A 13,921-nucleotide genomic window follows, 5' to 3' on the forward strand; every position below is an offset into this window, starting at 1 on the left:
GGCTGCACCACGAGTGCGGCTTCACCTTCCCGGAGCCGGTGGTCTTTCGGGCTGGTGTCTCGCACACGCTGTGGTCAGTCCCCCTTGGGTCTGTGCGGCGCTCATGCAACCTGACACACCCTCGGCTCCCACAGGGACGTGGACGTTCCTGTCCCAACAGGACACCAGTCCCTGTCATTTCAAGCCCAGCAAGAAGGGACCTCCCCTAACAGCTCGGAGAGCACGCTCCTCCCCTTGCACTGGGGGCACCAGGAAGGACCCCAGGGCTGTGGAGTCACCGCCCGCATCCTGGTCACCGCAGCAAGGCCTGCAACTCTTCCCAAAGGAAGAGAACATAAGACGCTGTTCCCAGAAGGCTGTCCGTTCCCACGCGGCTGCTTCAGGTCCCTGGACAGAAGCGGCAGGCCTGTTGTCCAGGTCTTCTCACTCGGGCAGCACAGACCCTGTGTGTTGTGCGGGGCTCTCAAGAAGGGACACAGTGCCCTGCAGACAAAACGTCCCTGGAGGCGGCAGGCAGCCCACCCCTAAGGTTGCCACCGTTCTGGAAGTCTTCTATGGTCAACAGAAATCCATCCCATGACAGCGTCAGACAACTGGCTGAGAAAACATGCGCGAGCGACTGCCCTTACCTTTAACAAGAATGTCAAGGCCGTGCCTGTCATTCAGGAAACATCTGCTTCCAGGTCAGACTTTGGAAAAATATTTATTAGGGAGGACGGCTGCAAAGCCCACCTTCAGGAAGAGGCAAGTCGAGGTGGCCCTGCCATACAGGAGGGCATCTGGCTACGGCCCCTCACAGCAGAGGGCACAGGGGCAGGTCTGCCCAGCCAGCCCCTCCTGCCCTGGGTGCCCATCCACAGCGCAAGCTCGGCTTTCCTGGGTGGGCGAGGCTTCCTAAGGACGCAGCCCTGTGCGCCGAGGCTCAGCCTGGGGTCAAGCAGAGGCCGCAGCTGTGACCCCCACCCTCCCAGGTGTTCGGGAAGACGCCGGACTTCAGCTCGGGGTCCCCGCTGACAGTCACTCCATGGCCTCCTGCAGCTCCTGCTTCTGCAGGGCCTGGAGCCGGCTGACCACGCGCTGGTGGACGGCCTCCAGCCCCTCGCTGTCTAGTTCCCGCAGCAGCAGGAGGACGGCGGTCAGGACGTTGTTCTGGGGGCACAGAGAGTCACTGGGTGAGCGTTACGCCTGCGAGGCTGGGCCGCCCACACCGCGACACATGCGCACATCGCGGGAGCATGGCCTGCAGGAGGGCGGCCCTGCAGGCAACAGGTGGAGACTCCGGCAGACGGAAGCCACAGTCGTGGCACGGGTGTGGCACTCACCGCCGGCGGGGACTTCCTACAAACTGACCTACCTCCTGTTCACAGCCCTGAGGCCCAGAGAGGCCGGGCGGCAATGGAGCAGAGGCCTGCCGCAGGCTCTCGGCAACACGCGCTCAAATGCACACGTGCTTAGTGTGTGATGCACCCGCGTCCACATGGCTACACCTGGTTTCCATCTGCATTTGAGCAGGGCAACATTGCCATTTCTACTAGGAAAATTCTGGAAGGATTTTGCACAGGCGGCTACTTGAGCCGATCCGTCTTGTGGGATGAGCTGAGGCACAGCTGCAAGCCAGAGCGTGTGGCCCATGTGGACACGTGAGGACGTGGCTCAGGGGCTCACGCCTGGGGTGCCGATCCCTGGCTCTGCAACGCCCCAAGACTCCTGCTGCCCTCAAATCTCACCAGCCCTCCCCCGTGTCCCCAGGTCTTCCTGGCCACCGGCACCTTGCACTCAGAGGCTTGTGGGGGGCTTCATGCCCACAGGGACACCCAGCCTGGCCGGGACCCTCGGTGGCAGAGCCAGGCCCCTTCTCTTCTCTGCTTTCAGAGCAGGTGTCCTGTTTGAGCAGGTTTGATGGTCTTTCGTTTGCATTTAGGGCAGGCGCGGAGCTGAACCAGTGTCTTCAATCTCTGGTCCACTCTGCGCCGCAGAGGCCCTGGAGTGGGAGTGAGGGTGCGGGGAGCTTCAGGCCTTAGCCCACCTGCTGGGCAGACCTGCCACTGGGGACGGTACATGCCTCGGGCTCCTCCCAAAACACGTGGGAAGTGTGTGCAGGGACCCTGAGCTGCCCCACACGGCCACCTCACTGAGGAGAGTGTTGCCACGAGGGGACAGTGACCTGCCGGGGTGGGGCAGGGCGGGGGCGACTGCTGCCTAGGTCGGCCTTCAGCCTGCGGCCACATCTGTCCACAGCCCTGGGGGCTGGTACTTCCAAGGGCGGGGCCTCAGTCCACCCACTTCTGTACCTCCTGTGAGCTCTGCATGCATTTCAAGTGGCCACCGCATGAATGAGAGAGGCCCAGCCCGTGGCTTCGGGCAGCCCCGCTCGGACTGTGGTGCCCCTCTTCACGATGCCACAGGGAGGTCACAGTGCCTGACAGCTCTGGTCAGGCCGAGCCAGGGGCTGGAGCAGGTGCTGGGGGGTCACGGGCCTCCCCACAGACCCTGGTTCAGACAGCTCCCCTTCCCACGTAAGCCGGTGGCGAGGTCCCCTCTGGGCTGAGCTCACTGGTGACCCATTCCCCTGCCAACGACCGGCTCAGGGAACCGACAGCGAGCCTGCTGGGGGGCAGGGGGCACGTGGGGAAGATGCTGCACTGGTGAGAGGACACACGGCAAGAAACGGCCCCACCCTTCTGCCGGTCGCGAGCCTGGAGCAGGACATCCCTGTGAGCGCGGGACGAGCCCAAGCACAGGCCAGAGTGACACAAGAGGACTTGGAGGGACCCGGGTCCTCGCTGATGTCACTCAGCTGCCCACACGGCCTACTTATCGCTCAGCCAACAAGCCGTGGTCCATCAGGGGTGCCTGTGGGGCCGTGGGGCCCGCCGCCTGGTCACTGCACTTACAGGGATGCCTGTGGGGCCGTGGGGCTGCCGCCTGGTCACTGCACTTACAGGGGTGCCTGTGGGGCCTGCCGCCTGGTCACTGCACTTACAGGGGTGCCTGTGGGGCCGCGGGGCCCGCCGCCTGGTCACTGCACTTACAGGGGTGCCTGTGGGGCCTGCCGCCTGGTCACTGCACTTACAGGGGTGCCTGTGGGGCCATGGGGCTGCCGCCTGGTCACTGCACTTACAGGGGTGCCTGTGGGGCCGTGGGGCCCGCCACCTGGTCACTGCACTTACAGGGGTGCCTGTGGGGCCGTGGGGCCCGCCGCCTGGTCACTGCACTTACAGGGGTGCCTGTGGGGCCGTGGGGCTGCCGCCTGGTCACTGCACTTACAGGGGTGCCTGTGGGGCCCGCCGCCTGGTCACTGCACTTACAGGGGTGCCTGTGGGGCCGTGGGGCCCGCCGCCTGGTCACTGCACTTACAGGGGTGCCTGTGGGGCCGTGGGGGCTGCCGCCTGGTCACTGCACTTACAGGGGTGCCCGTGGGGCCGTGGGGCCCGCCACCTGGTCACTGCACTTACAGGGGTGCCCGTGGGGCCGTGGGGCCCGCCGCCTGGTCACTGCACTTACAGGGGTGCCCGTGGGGCCCGCTGCCTGGTCACTGCACTTACAGGGGTGCCCGTGGGGCCGTGGGGCCTGCCGCCTGGTCACTGCACTTACAGGGGTGCCCGTGGGGCCGTGGGGCCCGCCGCCTGGTCACTGCACAGGGACACCGCCGCCGCCCTGGCCAGGAGGGGCCCTGCTTCTAACCGCAGGCGCGAGGCCTCTCCCCAGGCAGCAACCTTCCCGCCCCCAGACCACACTCGGCACAGCCCGAGGCGCGGGGGGCCCCCCCGCTGCGCACTCAGGCGCCCCCTCCTCCGTCTGCCCCGCCCAACCAGCTTAGATGGAGACACAGACACTGGACCCGGATGGTCAGCTTCCCGCCCTCTAGGGCCTGGCTTCGCGCGTCCCTGTGGTGTCTCCAGCCCCTGCCCCCCGCCCCCCAGCCCCCAATCTCCACATTCCGGGGCCTCTTCCGGCCAGAGCAGCCTCCGTCACACTCACCCTGTTCTTGCGACTGCTTGTGGTCGCCTTCTGCGAGAAGGAAGGAAACGGGTCCCGGGAAAGGCGCTTCAGGCCGAGCTGCCCCTGGGTGCCGCTGGCGGGGGCGGGCGGGGGGAGGACAGCGGGGCGTGAGGCCCGAGGGGCGCGGAGCCCCGCCCGCACTGTTCACACAACATCTGTGGGTCCGGCGCCTCGGGGAACAGCGAGGAAGAGGCTCCTAAAAGTGGACCCCACCCCGTCCGCAGGGAAAGCCCCACTGCAGGACTCCGCTTCTGGGGGGACAGGAGCAGTGGACGGGGGGGCCGGGGCAGCTCTACTTCTCTGACCCCTGGGGTCACCTCCCTGCTCCTGGCGCTCCCCCCGGGGCCGGGGGTGGGGCACTAGCACAAATGCTGCACGAGCCCCGGCCACATGCCCTCCCCCTCCCGCCGCGGGACAGCAAGGCGCGTGGGCCGCATCTGTAAGCAGACGCCCGGCCTGGGCCCCGCTGTGAACAGTGGTCTCCACCACGTTCCCCAAGTCCAGTTTCTGCCCACAAACGTCTGTGACAATCATTCAATTTGAGGTGCCCTGTGGGTCAGGGAGGGAGGGCCCTCCCTCAGCCCACACGCCCCGCCGTCCCCTGGGCTCCTGAGGCCACACAGAGGCTCGGCCGGCCACGGCCATGGCCACGAGGCTTCCCTCCTGCCCAGGGGGCCCTGCACGCCCACCAGCCCACCGCCCTGAGTCCACCACTCCCTGCGGAGGGCTGGTCCCACACTCGCACGAGCTCCCTGCCCTGGGCCTTCTCCTGGCCACGTGGCTGACCCCAGGCTGGGGGCCCCTGAGAGCCAGCCCAGAAACAAACACCCGCAACCCCATCCAGCCCCAGAGGCGCAGCCGCGCGCGGGAGGACCAGGCAGGCCCGCGGGCCACACCTGCTCTCCTCGCCGAGGCTCAGCGGGTCCCGTGGCATCTCGGCGGCGGTGTCCTCGGCGCTCAGGGTGTAGGACAGCTCGGGCGGGCCATTCCCTGAGTGCTGTCTGCTGGGGGCCGTGACCTCCTCTCCCTCCACCAGCGCTCGGGACACCTCCTCCTCCGTCACAGCTTGGGAGGGGGAGGGGGCGAAAGCATCAGTGGCCTCACCGCAAGCGAGCCCCGCGAGCCGTGGCCCCGCCGTCCCCTCGGCGCTCAGCACGGCCTGCTTCGGGGATGAGGCGGCTGACTGTCCACCCCGACGGCCAGCACCCGGGAGCAGGGCTGGGCCCCCCACCATTGCATCCCACCCTGGAGGTGCTGGAGAAACGACACATGGCCAATGACTGCTTGTGAATCTGAATTTCAGCATTTGCCAAAAGCAGATAGATACTCATAAAAAACCCTAAACTAAGACAGGTTTTTAAAAGGAATAGACCACACTATATTTCTTCTATTTCACTCACACATGACAGTTTATCTGAAGCTTATTTATATTAAAGTCATTCATCTAGGAGAAAATAATCGTGCACATAAGGGTCAGGAACCAGCACAGAGAACGCCAGGGCATTCACAGGAAAAAGGCCTGGCCCTGGACACGAGCTGGAACCCCAGAGGCAGGAGCAGGAAAGGCCCACACACGTCGCCTCGTGCGTGATGGAGGAGATGCGGGTTGAAACGGCAGGAAGGCGCCCCCCAAACCCCCACCCCACCCCTCCAACAGCAGGGCAACCCGGGGTGGGAGGGGTCAAGGACCGATGGAGCACCCTCACCTGCTGGCATCACCACCTTGGGACCCTGTCGACCAGCAGTGACGCTGCCCGGCCACCCAGACCGTCACGCGCTCCCGGGGCAGGCGGGTGAGCATTTGGAGCAGAGGGTACTTAGCAGCATAAAAAGGAGAAGCAGCAGCTCAGCGCTTCGACGGCGGGACCGAGAAACAACGGTGCGGGTTCAGCTGAGCTCCTGCACTCCGCGAGGGGCCGCACCGGGCGGCAGACGGCACAACCTGGGGCACCCCGAGGAGGCCGGCCTCCCCGGCACCTGCGAGAGGGGAGGGGTGGAGCCTGCCCGCGTGCGACCCGGCCCGCGGGCACCTACCCTGGTTGTCCAGCTTCTGCAGGTGAGGCAGGTTGCGCAGGACGGTCATGCGGTAGAGGTGAGGGCAGGCGCCGCAGCAGGGGTTCTCCGCCAGCCACAGCACACGCAGGCACGGGAGGCCCTTCAGGTAGAAGAGCTCCGCCAGGCTGGAGATGCAGTTCTTGCGCAGGTAGAGCTCGCTCAGCTGCCGGCAGCGGCTCACGGGCTCCAGGGTGGAGATGCTGTTGACGCTGCAGGGAGACGGCCGTCAGTGCCCGCCGGGGCACCCCCGCCCCACGGAGACGAGAGCACTGCTGGTCCAGTGCCCACCTGCCCTCGCCTTAGAAGTAGGTCAGACCCGGCTGTGGCCAGTCAAGTGCAAGGGAGGGCTCGGGCCCAGGAGAAAGCCCTGGGGGCGGGGGAAGCTCCTCCAGCTGAAGGTGGGAGCGGCAGCCCCGGCTCTGTTGAGGCCGCGAGGAGTCAACCTTGGGGGTAGGAGGTCTCAGCCCCCTTACAGGACAGGAGACTGCGGCCTCCCCAGGACACACCAAGCCCAGAGCTGGCAGTGGCCAGGAAAACCCATGTGACCGAGAACCGAGCACTGAACTTCCAAACCCAGGTTCACCAAAGAAACAGCCACGGGTTTAAATGATGAGTGACCCAGAGACAGGACAGCAGCCAGGCGCCCGGCAGAGACCTACAGGCTTGAGCTGACGGGACGGGATCACTCCCTGCACACCCAGTCGGACCAGCCGGCTGAGCCCGAGGGGGGCAGCCGGCAACCTCACGCCCTGAGCCCCAGGCCGCAGGGGACCCTGCCCGACGTGCCAGACCGGTCTAGACCACCCTGTGCTGGACGCCGCATTTGTGCCGGGCAGGCTGTCCCAACTCCTGCCTTAGGGCCGCTGCTGCCCCACCCGACGCTCACTTGTCAACGTGGTTGCTGGTGTGCTCGGCACCACCTCGCCCGGCAGCCGGGATGAGGCTGACGCCGTCTCACCACGAGCAAACCCAGGCTTTGGAATCCTCACATCAGGGAAGCTGCGCAGGCCACGGGGTGAAGCGAGAACTTCAACCTGCAGCGGCCTGGAGCCCCTCCTCACCCACCAAGGCTGCCGCTGCTACAGACCGAACGTGTCCCCCAGATTCAGATGCTGGGATCCTGACCCCCAGTGCAGTGGTGTTAGGAGGTGGGGCCCCCGTGAGTGGGGTCAGTGCCCTTATAAAAGGGACCCCACAGAGCTCTCCGCCCTTCTGCCAGGTGTGAGCCCAGAGGCAGCCCCTCACTAGACCCTGACCTCAGGCTTGTGGCCTCAGAGCTGCGAGGAATCAATGTCTGTAAAATCCCACTAGAGCAGCCAGAATGGACTAAGCCTTCCTGCCCGTGGGCACCGAGACCAAAGCCAGACGCACTCATCTCACAGGGCGGCCGACCCGCATCCAAGCAGCAGCCCCCACACGGCGGGGGTCCCGCCAGCTCAAGCGGCCAGACAGCCCGGCGACAGCCCTGGGCACTGTCCTCCCCCGGCCGCGGCGGTGAGAACCCCTGCTGCACGACGAGGGAGGCCCGGCAACTTGCCCCAGATTCCTCAGACCGCGCTCGGCAGCGACGAGGTTAAGTCCGCAGCCCGCTGCAAGTCTCCTGCTACTTTTGGGTAATGAAAGCAAACACTTGTTTGTCAGGTAGGGCCTTCTGGGGCATGGGCTCAAATCCCAGCTCCACTGATAATCGTACCAGGCGAGTGACAGTGGACGGCTGGCGCCCCACGTGCCCCACTGCACGTGCTCCTCCTGCCTCCACCCCACCCCATCCCGGGGCCGCTGCTGCCTTCACCCCCGTCCCACGGGCCTTGCAGCCAGGGAAGCCAAGGCACACAGGCCCGAGCTGGGCCCCGGGCGGGAGACCGGTCCTGGGCCCACTCCTTCATTCATTCCTTCATCCCGCAGGAAGGTGCCGGCCTGAGCCTGTCGGGTCGGGACTGGGGGTGCGTGAGCACAAGGTGGGCGGCACGGCACCCACCAGGTGACCTCGGAAGGTGCAAAGGAGGCCGAGCAGAGGGCTAGGGAGGGACAAACAGGATGGCCAGCTGTGTGACGAGGAAGGTAAGTGACGGGATCTGCACGGGACCGAGGGCCTACGACCCCACATGCAGGGCAAGTCCTGCGACCTCTGAGCTGCCAAACAGGGAGTCTGCCTTCCTTACAGGGCTTAAATCTCCCTGAGGTTTTAGGTGTGGGGACCTGCAGAAAGCACCCACCCCGGCATCTGGCAGGGTCAGCTCCCTCCCGGGCCCAGAGCAGACAGGACAGAGCTCAGGGCTGGAGGGCGTTCCTTCCTCCGCCTGACCCTGCAAACTCCCCAGGTGCCTGAAGCCCCAAGGACAGTATTTGGTTCTTTCAAGGTTTCCTTTGTTAAACCGCTAATGATTCTGGAAAAGGTCAGCTATTACCAAGGACAGATCGTGTGATGCAGGGAAGCTGGCAGAGCTCCAGGCAGTGATGGAACCAGGAGGGCAGGAGAGGCTGGCGCGCTGGGGCAGACGTGGTCACCCTGGGGCAGCTGCTCACCACTAGGAGGGCGGCACCCACTGACCCCCGGATGGGCAGGGCGAGCTCAGGGGGAGGCCCGGTGCCCTCCAGGAAGGGGGGCGAAGCTGCAGAGCAGCCAGGGCCTCGTGCTGCCTAGGCCTGGCCTGCAGCAGCGGCCCTCCCACACCTTGGTTGGGAATTTTCAGGTTATCTAAGGGCCTGCAGGAGGGATCTGAACATTCTCCTCCTCTTCCAGCCCCGGTGACTTAAGAGTGGGGCGGGCCGGCATTTACTACCTGAGGGTGATCACTTCCAGGCTGGGCATTTCCCGGCATATGGAGATCTAGGAAGGAAAAGAATGTGATTTTGCAAAAGTCGCTGCACTGGCCCTGTGGCGTCACCCTTCTCCAGCAGCCAAGAGAACCAAGTTGGAGCTGCAGTCCACCCCACGCCAAGGGCCTAAGCGGAGGAGCCTCCCTCGCCCCAGGAACACGCAGGGCTCTGCATCCCGCTCCCCTCTGCAGCCCAGACGTCCCCTCTACCTGATGGAGAAACGGGCACCCTCTCCACGACTTTAAACAGCATCTTTACTACCAAATGCTGCCAGTCGTCGAGACGGAGCATTCCTAATTTTAGATGCCCTCAAAGGACACCAGTAAGGGGAGCTGAATGGACAGAGGACCTTTCTTCTTGCTGCCCCTGACATCCAGGGAAAGGACAGAAGCCGCTTCTGGCCAACAGAGCTGTGCCGATAGGGAGACAGGCTTGAAACTGGATCTCAGACCATCTTAACACTGAGTGAGTGGAAGAGAGCAGCGGGGCTCAGGATGGACCACGCAGGGCCCCTGACCCGTGAGGCTGATGAACGGTGAAGCTGCAAATATCTGTGTGCCTGCCAGACCCCACGCACGGGCCAGACGGGGTCCCTCCGTCAACAAGCGCACAGTCCCGTCAGAATGCTTCACATCTGCGGTGGATCTGTTCTCTGTGACAGTGGTGTTTGGCTTCGTTTGTTTTTGCTGCTGAATAGGCAGCACTTCGGCCGCAGAATGAGGCGGAACTGGCTCTTCTGGGCAGCCCTGACAGCATCTCCAACTTTGTTTCTCAGAAAAGGTACAGTTCAAGGTACAAAACGGAAGTCAGTAAGAACCCGCTGACTAGCACCCACACTCTGTGCGAGCTGGAGACATTCATCCCAGAAACGGGCGGGCGGGGGCAGAAATCTATTCATGGACATACAGCTCAGCCCAGCGGCCCAGCTCCGTGCTCTGCCCCCACCCAGGCCCCATCTCTTCCTGCCATGGGAGTCGGGGTGAAGCTGGATCTGACCAAGGGGAGGAGCTGAAGTGAAGGGGCTCCTCGGGGACGTGAAGTCCAGGAACCTATACGAGGAACCTCCGGCTGAGTGCACTGCTCCCTCAAGCCAACCACCCAAGCCCCTGGGGCTCTTCCCCAGGTGGGAGCAGGTCTGTGTCCTGGACCTGCCCGCTCCTCCGTGAGGCCTGCCTTTCACCTGCAGGAGAATGGGTGCAGGAACACCACAGTACACTTGGGTCCTGTAGAACTGTTTTTTCATGAGTGGTTCTGCCTTACAAGAACTCCTCAAGGAACAAAGTACTGGTCGGTCGCCTGGACCGAATGGGAGCCGTCTGTCAATTTAACCAGCCTCCTGGGGACCAGGAATTGTCTGGAGACGATCAGCATGATACTTACATCAGTGAGGCGGCTGCCCCTGGGGAGAGAAAAAGACATACGCACCTTTATTTTGTTAAAGTTGAATTTAAAACATTAAAAACGAAAATTAATGACAAACGTCTACAGATTTCAAGAGTCTGTGATTTTAACGATAAAGTAAAAGAAATCTCTCCCAGATAACTGACAAACATGCCAAAAATCATTTCCTGGTTGATTTTGGACAAAACTATTTGATACTGGCGGGCTCCTTCGCAGACTAAGGCACGGCAGAGTTGCCCCATTTGAAGGACACCAAGAGGTACTCATTCTCAAGGCTGCTGCACTGAGGGGTAATTCCCTCACTAATGTGCATAAACAAGGGAGTCTTTGTAAGGGCCAAGTTCAAAGGCTAAACATGAGACTTATGAAACACACTTCAGAAAGCCTGGAATAGGGCTGTTGTGCCTCCCTGCTTAGGGGAAGAATGACCGCCCCATGCAGAACAAAGGCACGTATTATTGAAAACAATGACAGGGATGCCGTGGCCAAAATACCAGATGTGCAGCGCAAAGAGAAAGGCTTTTAATGAACAGGCAGAGCTCACTGCAGCCAGTCTGCCCGACACCAGTGGGAGGACGCTCTACTTCTGGCTGAGCGCCACCTGAACTGTCCAGTGTACAGGGCGCGTGGAGCCGTGCTCTGAACCCCCTGTGAATGCGTGCGGACCTTTCCGGAGTTTCAGAAGTACTTCTGGTCCTTCCTCGGCTCAGCTAGGCCTGGCCGCCCTGCCTTTGAGCCTGCACCTGTATCTCTTCCTGTCACCTCCCGGACAGTAAGTCCCCTGGGGACAACCCCTCTCCGTACCCCCCCGGAGCTCAATTACAAAAATGTTTACTGAAGCAGCACTTTAGAGTCTCAGTTTCCTTTCGTTCCCCAAGCAAGGGTGTCAATCACCTTGATCTCCCACCTTATCAGCAGGCCTGGCTCCCAGGGACTGCTGGCAATGTCAGAAATGAGACCTGTCCACAGCGGGAAACGTCTGCCCACTAAAACTACCTAGAAGTCCAAGAACAGTCTTCAAGGTAATTCCAACCGTTTCCAGCAAGGAGGGCTGCTTTGGAGCTGTGTGTGAAATACCACTGCTCAGGAGTGAAAATTCTGAAACGACCTTTCCCCAAAGGCCCCCTGAGCTTATGGCATCACCTCCCAGAGGCTGTGAGCCCCTGGGACCGGGCACACCAGCCTGGACAGGGGCCAGGAAGGTGAGGCCAGAGGTGCCCCCCCTCCATCCTGAACCCCTCTGCATCCTCCACAGGCCCTTCTCGGTCCCGCCCCAGAGCAGAGGGGGCGGGCTGGGGTCCCCGCTCCAGGGCCGAGGTGCTGGGCAGGGGTCTCCATTCCTAGACGGCTCTTCCCAGCCCTGTCCCAGGGAGGGGGTCCCGGGAAGGGGGTGCCGGGCAGCGGGCAGGACACGCGGGGACGGCCTCCGGCCTCTGGGCCTCACCAGCAGTTGAGCTTCCGCACGCTGTGCAGCTCCGAGGCCTTGGCCCGGGACAGGACCATCTTCCGCGTCAGCTTCATGACGGCGGGCAGCCCGAAGGCCTCAACCCGGCCCCGCTCTCAAACCGCCAGCTACCACTGAGGCCGTCCGCCAGGCCGCGGGGCTTCTCCAAGGGGCGGGGCCCGCGTTGTCAGGGGCGGATGCTGAGAGCCCATTGGCCGGCAGCGAGGGGGCGGGCCGGCGCGAGCGCAGTGGGGCCGCCAGGGCCTCTGCTCCGCGCATTGGTTCCGCCGCACATTGGCTCCGCCTCGCCGGCTCCGCTCTGCCCCTGGCGCCGCGCGCCCGGTTCTGCGCATGCGCATTGTGCGGGGAACCTCTACCCCCACCCCCACCCCACCCCACCCCGGCTCTGACGCGATTCTGGCGCGACTCTGGCGCGATTCTGAGGCGACAAGGTTGGAGACTGCGGCCAGACGCGGGACGCCGGTCGGGTCCCGAATCCCAACCCCCGGCCCCCAGCCCCCTCCCCGATCCCCGAACCATGGACACCAACCCCGGGCCCCAGTCCCCGCCCCGAGTCCCAAATCCCGAACCCCATCCCCTGGCCACAGCCCCCGCCCCCGCCCCGAACCCCAATCCCGGGCCCCAGTCCCCGCCCCGAGTCCCAAATCCCGAACCCCATCCCCTGGCCACAGCCCCCGCCCCCGCCCCGAACCCCAATCCCGGGCCCCAGTCCCCGCCCCGAGTCCCAAATCCCGAACCCCATCCCCTGGCCACAGCCCCTGGCCATAGCCCCCGCCCAGAACCCCAACCCCGGGCCCCAGTCCCCGCCCCGAGTCCCGTGCATTAGAAGTGATGGTCTCGTAACTGCCCTGAATTAGAAAGATTTAAACTGTTGAGAGGAGAACTCCAGGACAGTCCCAGGGCTGCGTTGATCCTCTCCCTCTCAGCATTTAAGGAAAGGCGGCAGGTGCCAAAGGTACGGGCCAGCCCTAACAGAGACCTCGCCAGTACTTACACATTTTAGAAATCAAAGGTTACTTGGGCTGCAAAGTACATCAAGACAGGTACCGGGGATCTCAGACCCGTTAGAATTGACAAGACCAAGCTCAGCCTCCTCTGGGACCTCTTTCCCATTAGGCCCTGGTCCAGTCTTTGGCCTGCCCAGCCCAATCTCAGCAAAGATCCTGCTAGGTGACCCCCACCCTTGATCTCTGATCGCCCTCATTATCTGATTAAGCGCCTCATCCCTCCCTCACAAGTGGTAGCTAATCTTCTTGGCCTGTAGTTTGCAAGATCCCCTGCCCTTGAAGTCTCTTAGTAACTTTCCATCCACTGGCCCCTCACCGCTCCTTGGCTGTAAATCCCCCTTTTCCTTGTTGAACTTGGAGTTGAGCACAATCTCTCTCCTCTAATTGCAGTATTCTTGAATAAAGTCTTCCTTACTCTTTTAACAAGTGTCAGAATGATTTTTTCTTTCACAGGGGTCAGAGGTTGCTTTCCCAGGGTGTCACAGCCACATCCGAAGCCCAGGGCCCTGGAGAGTGGTGAAGGACCTGCATGTACGAGGGACCCCTGGCAGGACCAGGGGTTGCAATTCAGTGGGGGGAGTGGAATTTTGCTATAGGATCTCCCATCCCATCCAAGCCCACCATTTTTATTGTAAAGGCAATACAGAGAATTCTAAAAAAAGAAAAGCATCTCCACCGTAGTTTAACAGCTGCTGCGTTTTCTGTATTTCATCCTGTGTGCTGTATTTTGCTGGGACACACCGTGTTGTGAGGGGTCTACCAGTCAGTTCTTGCCCTGAGCCCCCTCATCCATGCCTGGGTCCTACCGTATGGTGGATGGGCCCAGAAACAATCTTGAGTGAGTGGAACCGGGTGCGAGGGGCGTGGGGCCGAGGGCACAGCTAGCTGGAGCACAGGTGGCCCAGACCCCCAGGCGACCTCCACCGTTGTCCCAGTGCCTGTGGCCCCACAGGGGCTCCTCTGATCAGCTGGTGAGGGATGGCCGGCTCAGTGTGGGGCTGGAAACTGCAGGGAGCTGCAGGATGTCACCCTCGGGTGGCCCTGAAAGACTGGTGAAGGCTGATGCCCGCAACAGGCAGAGTTTCGAGCAGGGTGTCAGCCTGGGCTTTGGTTTGATCCCACTTGCAGGCTGGTAAGTCAGCCTGTTACTCCTTCGCGGGTGCCGGCAGGA

General features: G+C 62.9%; 1 protein-coding gene across 6 annotated transcripts; it reads right to left on the reverse strand.

Moving 5' to 3' along the window:
• Positions 1 to 684: 684 nt before the first annotated feature.
• CFAP410 (cilia and flagella associated protein 410) lies at positions 685 to 11,907 on the reverse strand. 6 transcript variants are annotated; one of them, XM_067739639.1, is made up of 7 exons: positions 11,723 to 11,907; positions 10,258 to 10,276; positions 8,841 to 8,887; positions 6,037 to 6,266; positions 4,899 to 5,067; positions 3,982 to 4,172; positions 685 to 1,149 (listed from the first exon to the last, which is right to left on the reverse strand). In XM_067739639.1, exons 1-7 carry the CDS (start codon positions 11,797 to 11,799, stop codon positions 923 to 925), a joined length of 960 nt encoding a protein of 319 aa, XP_067595740.1. In that variant the 5' UTR covers positions 11,800 to 11,907; the 3' UTR covers positions 685 to 922. The 6 variants fall into 6 exon arrangements, with proteins under 6 accessions (XP_067595740.1, XP_067595741.1, XP_067595739.1 ...); XM_067739640.1 differs by having other exon boundaries at positions 3,982 to 4,075; positions 4,899 to 5,256; XM_067739638.1 differs by having other exon boundaries at positions 4,899 to 5,256.
• Positions 11,908 to 13,921: the final 2,014 nt, after the last annotated feature.

The sequence above is a fragment of the Pseudorca crassidens genome, chromosome 5 (assembly GCF_039906515.1).
Source record: "Pseudorca crassidens isolate mPseCra1 chromosome 5, mPseCra1.hap1, whole genome shotgun sequence".
NCBI lineage: Eukaryota > Metazoa > Chordata > Mammalia > Artiodactyla > Delphinidae > Pseudorca > Pseudorca crassidens.